This window comes from Rhinopithecus bieti, unplaced genomic scaffold (assembly GCF_001698545.2).
Source record: "Rhinopithecus bieti isolate Rb0 unplaced genomic scaffold, ASM169854v2 scaffold_39998, whole genome shotgun sequence".
Classification (NCBI taxonomy): Eukaryota; Metazoa; Chordata; class Mammalia; order Primates; family Cercopithecidae; genus Rhinopithecus; species Rhinopithecus bieti.
This window is the reverse complement of record NW_016816687.1, coordinates 966,274-970,387: the sequence shown is the minus strand read 5'-3', so window position 1 is coordinate 970,387 and position 4,114 is coordinate 966,274. Positions and strand designations below refer to the sequence as shown.

General features: G+C 46.5%; 1 protein-coding gene across 1 annotated transcript in view; it reads left to right on the top strand.

Annotated features, from left to right (window-relative positions):
- Positions 1 to 4,114, top strand: part of WDR88 (WD repeat domain 88) — a 47,235-nt gene that overhangs the window by 23,528 nt on the left and 19,593 nt on the right. Inside the window, 1 exon segment of the mRNA XM_017855052.1 lies at positions 2,920 to 3,107. Coding sequence (XP_017710541.1) covers positions 2,920 to 3,107 — 188 coding nt within the window.

The following is a 4,114-nucleotide window of genomic DNA, read 5'->3' as shown; positions in this document are numbered from 1 at the left end:
TGGGACTATAGGTGCCCGCCCCATGCCCAGCTAATTTTGTATTTTAGTAGAGACAGGGTTTCACCGTATTGGCCAGGCTGGTCTTAAACTCCTGACCTTGTGCTCCGCCCGCCTCGGCCTCCCAAAGTGCTGGGATTACAGGTGTGAGCCACTGTGCCTGGCCACACTGTGGTTTTCATTTACACTCTCATTCCTATTGTTTTTCTCCTATAGGTAAAAAGTCATTTCTGTCTTGCTGCTATCAAGATATTTTTGGTGTCGTTAGTTTTCAGACGTGTAATTATGTGTCTGGGTGCAGATTTCTTTGGATTTATCCTGTTGGGTTTTACTCAGATTCTTGAATCTGTAGGTTTATATATTTTGCCAAATTTGGTAAAATTTCAGCCATTTAAAAAAATCACTTATAAAGTTGACTCCGTCTTGTCCAGAACTGTACGTGCAGCGTAGCCATTTTCACCAAACTTCTGTACAGGTGAAACGACCTTCTGTGAGAAGTGGGATTTATGTGAAATGAGAGTCCATAGAGATACCTCTGGTTTGTTTGTTTATTTATTTATTTATTTATTTAATTTTATTTTGTTTTTTTGGGACGAAGTCTCACTCTTGTCTCCCAGACTGGAGTGCAATGGCATGATCTCGGCTCACTGCAGCCTCCATCTCTTGACAGACCACAGGTTCAAGCGATTCTCTTGCCTCAGCCTCCCGAGTAGCTGAGATTACAGGCGCCCGCCACCAGGCCCGGCTAATTTTTGTATTTTTAGTAGAGACGGGGTGTCACCATGTTGGCCACGCTGGTCTCGAACTCCTGACCTCAGGTGATCTGCCTGCCTTGGCCTCCCAAAGTGCTGGGATTACAGGTGTGAGCCACTGTGCCCGGCCTATTTATTTAAAAATTGCTATGTCTTTTTTTTTTTTTTTTACTTTAAGTTCTGGGATACACGTGCAGAATGTGCAGGTTTGCTACATAGGTATACATGTGCCATGGTGATTTGCTGCACCCATCAACCCATCATCTGGGTTTTAAGCCCCGCGTGTGTTAGGTATTTGTCCTAATGCTCTCCCTCCCCTTGCCCCCGACCCCCTGACAGGCCTCGTTGTGTGATGTTCCCCTCCCTGTGTCCACGTGTTCTCACTGTTCAACTCCCACTTATGAATGAAAACATGTGGTGTTTGGTCTTCTGTTCCTGTGTTAGTTTGCTGAGAATGATGTCCCTGCAAAGGACATGATCTCATTCCTTTTTATGGCTGCCTAGTATTCCATGGTGTGTATATACCACATTTTCTTTATCCAGTCTATCTTGGATGTGCATTTGGGTTGATACCAAGTCTTTGCTATTGTGAATAATGCTGCAATAAATCCTTTGGGTATACCTCTGGTTTAAACCTCAGTGACGATGTCTGGCTTCTGGCAGAGCTTGCAGTCAATCTCCATGATATGCCAGCATGGTTCTTACCTCACCAGGCACTGGGAATTGGTGAGGTTTATCCTGGATGCCCCTGTGAAGTTGACATTTCTTCTCCTTTGGCCTTGCTCAGTTTGTGCATTTCAAAGAACCAAAATGGGTTCCAAAACTCTGACCTGAGCTGTAGAAAATCATTTCGCTCAACCTTTTCTTCAGGTCAAATGATTGATTTTATGATCCAGGTTACTCAGAGAAAACTCTGCTTACAAGAGGAGGTGTGAATCACAGGAGAAAGACATAGAGGGTTACAAACAAAAGTGGCAAAATGCAGACAGGCTTTTATTATTATTATTTTCTGAAAAGAAGATGCTTAAAATGGGAATGAATAATTCCATGTTTTTTTTTTTTTCCCTGAGATAGAGTCTTGCTCTGTTGTCCAGGCTGGAGTGCAGTGGCACGATCTTGGCTCACTGCAACCTCCACCTCCTGGGTTCAAGTGATTCTCCTGCCTCAGCCTCCAGAGTAGCTGGGACTACCGGAACGTGCAACCATGCCCGGCTAATTTTTATATTTTTTGTAGAGATGAGGTCTTGCTATGTAGCCCAGATTGGTGTCAAAATCCTGGGCTCAAGCAATCCTTCCACCTAGGCCTCCCAAAGTGCTGGGATTACAGGCATGAGCCACCGCACCCAGCCGAATAACCCAAAATTTTATTAATTAAATATACAACACTGAAATATACTTGAATAGCACTGAAGACAAATGAGGATATGAGCAAGAAAAAGGGAGAGTGAATAGTTGGGGTGGAGAAGCAGAGGAGTAAGTGAGGAGTGGAACAGGGGGAGACCGCACCTGACATTGTCGGGGGAAAGATGGGGAGCAGGAGAGAGCCTCTGTGTAAGCGCGATCCAGCACCAAGTCCCAAAAGCTGCCTGTCAATCAAACCCTCCTGACACCAGCTGCTTTTCCCTCCAGTGCCAAGGGAATACTGCAGAATCTTCTAAAATGAGGGCAATTTGTGCCCCAGTGGACATTTGACGACGTCTGGACACGTGTTTTGTTGTTACAACTGGGTGTGGGGGTTCCTGGCATCTAGTGAGGATAGAGATGCTGCTCTACCTCCTACAGAACATAGGACGGCCCCCACAACTCAGTGACCCAGCACAAAATGTCCACCTTGGTATGGTTGGCCGGGTGCGTGGCTCACGCCTGTAATCACAGTACAACTTTGGGAGGCCAAGGCAGGTGGATCACTGGAGCCCAGGAGTTTGAGAGCAGCCTTTGTAACATAGCGAAACGCTGTCTCTATTATTATTTTTCTAAAAATTGGTGCAGTTGAGAAATGCTGGAACAGTGTGACAGGCTGAGCAATTCATATCTGGACCATGGTAGGCAGTGATCAAAGGCATGATGAACATGAGCTCACAGGAGATGCTGACTGATCCCCGCTTAGGTATGTCTTCAGGTCCTCCAGGAGCAAAGCACTAATGTGTGCACCTCACCATCTGTGTTTCAGGGCACATTCCAATGCAATCTCAAACTGCTGTTTTACCTTCAGTGGCCATTTCCTGTGTACAAGCTCCTGGGATAAAAACTTAAAAATATGGAACGTCCACACAGGGGAGTTTCGAAACCGTGGAGCCTGTGTGACCCTGATGCAGGGCCATGAAGGTTCCGTCAGTTCCTGTCACTTTGCCAGAGACAGTGAGTAATTAACACGCAGAAGGCCTCCATTCCTGTGGGAGTGCTGGGCAGAGTTCTCCATGTTCCGTTCAAATAGAGAAGCGATTTCCAATGATGCTGACAGGGAGGGCGGATTCTTCCCCATGAGAACAAAAAAGCCAAGAGGGAAGACCACAGGCACCAGTTTATGGTGGTAGAAACTCAGCTCAATGTGGCTTATGCAACCAAAGAAATTGATTAATCCTGTAATGGAAAACTCCAAGAGCAGGTCTGACTTTAGGCATGGATGGGACAAGAGAGTCAATGCTGCTGGGAACGCAACTCTTCCACTCTGTCTCTCAACCTAGCTTCCCTGTGTATCAGCCTTTACCCCCAAGGAGGCAAAGATGGCCAGATGCGGTGGCTCATGCCTGTAATCCCAATGCTTTGGGAGGCCGAGGTGGGAGGATTGCTTGAAGCCAGGAGTTCAAGACCAGCCTGGGCAACATAGCAAGACCCTGTCTCTACAAAAAAACTAAAAAATTAGCTGGGTGTGGTGGTGCACACCTGTAGTCTCAGCTCTTCAAGAGGCTGAGGTAGTAGGATCACTTGAGCCCAGGAGTTTGAGACTGCAGTGAGCTGTGATTGTGCTACTGTACTCCAGCCTGGGCAACAGAGTGAGACCCTGTGTCTGAAAAAAAAAAAAAAAAAAAAGGCCAGGCACAATGGCTCATGCCTGTAATCCCAGCACTTTGGGAGGCTGAGGTGGGCGGATCACCTGAGGTCAGGAGTTCAAGATCAGCCTGGCCAACATGGTGAAACCCCATCTCTACTAAAAAATACAAAAATTAGCCAGGTGTGGTGGTGGGTGCCTGTAATCCCAGCTACTCAGGAGACTGAGGCAGGAGAATCACTTGAACCCGGGAGGCGGAGGCTGCAGTTAGCCAAGATAGCAACACTGCACTCCAGCCTAGGTGACAGAGACTCTGTCTCAAAAAAAAAAAAAAAAGAAAAAAAAAAAAAGAAAAAAAAAAAAGAGGGAGGGAAAA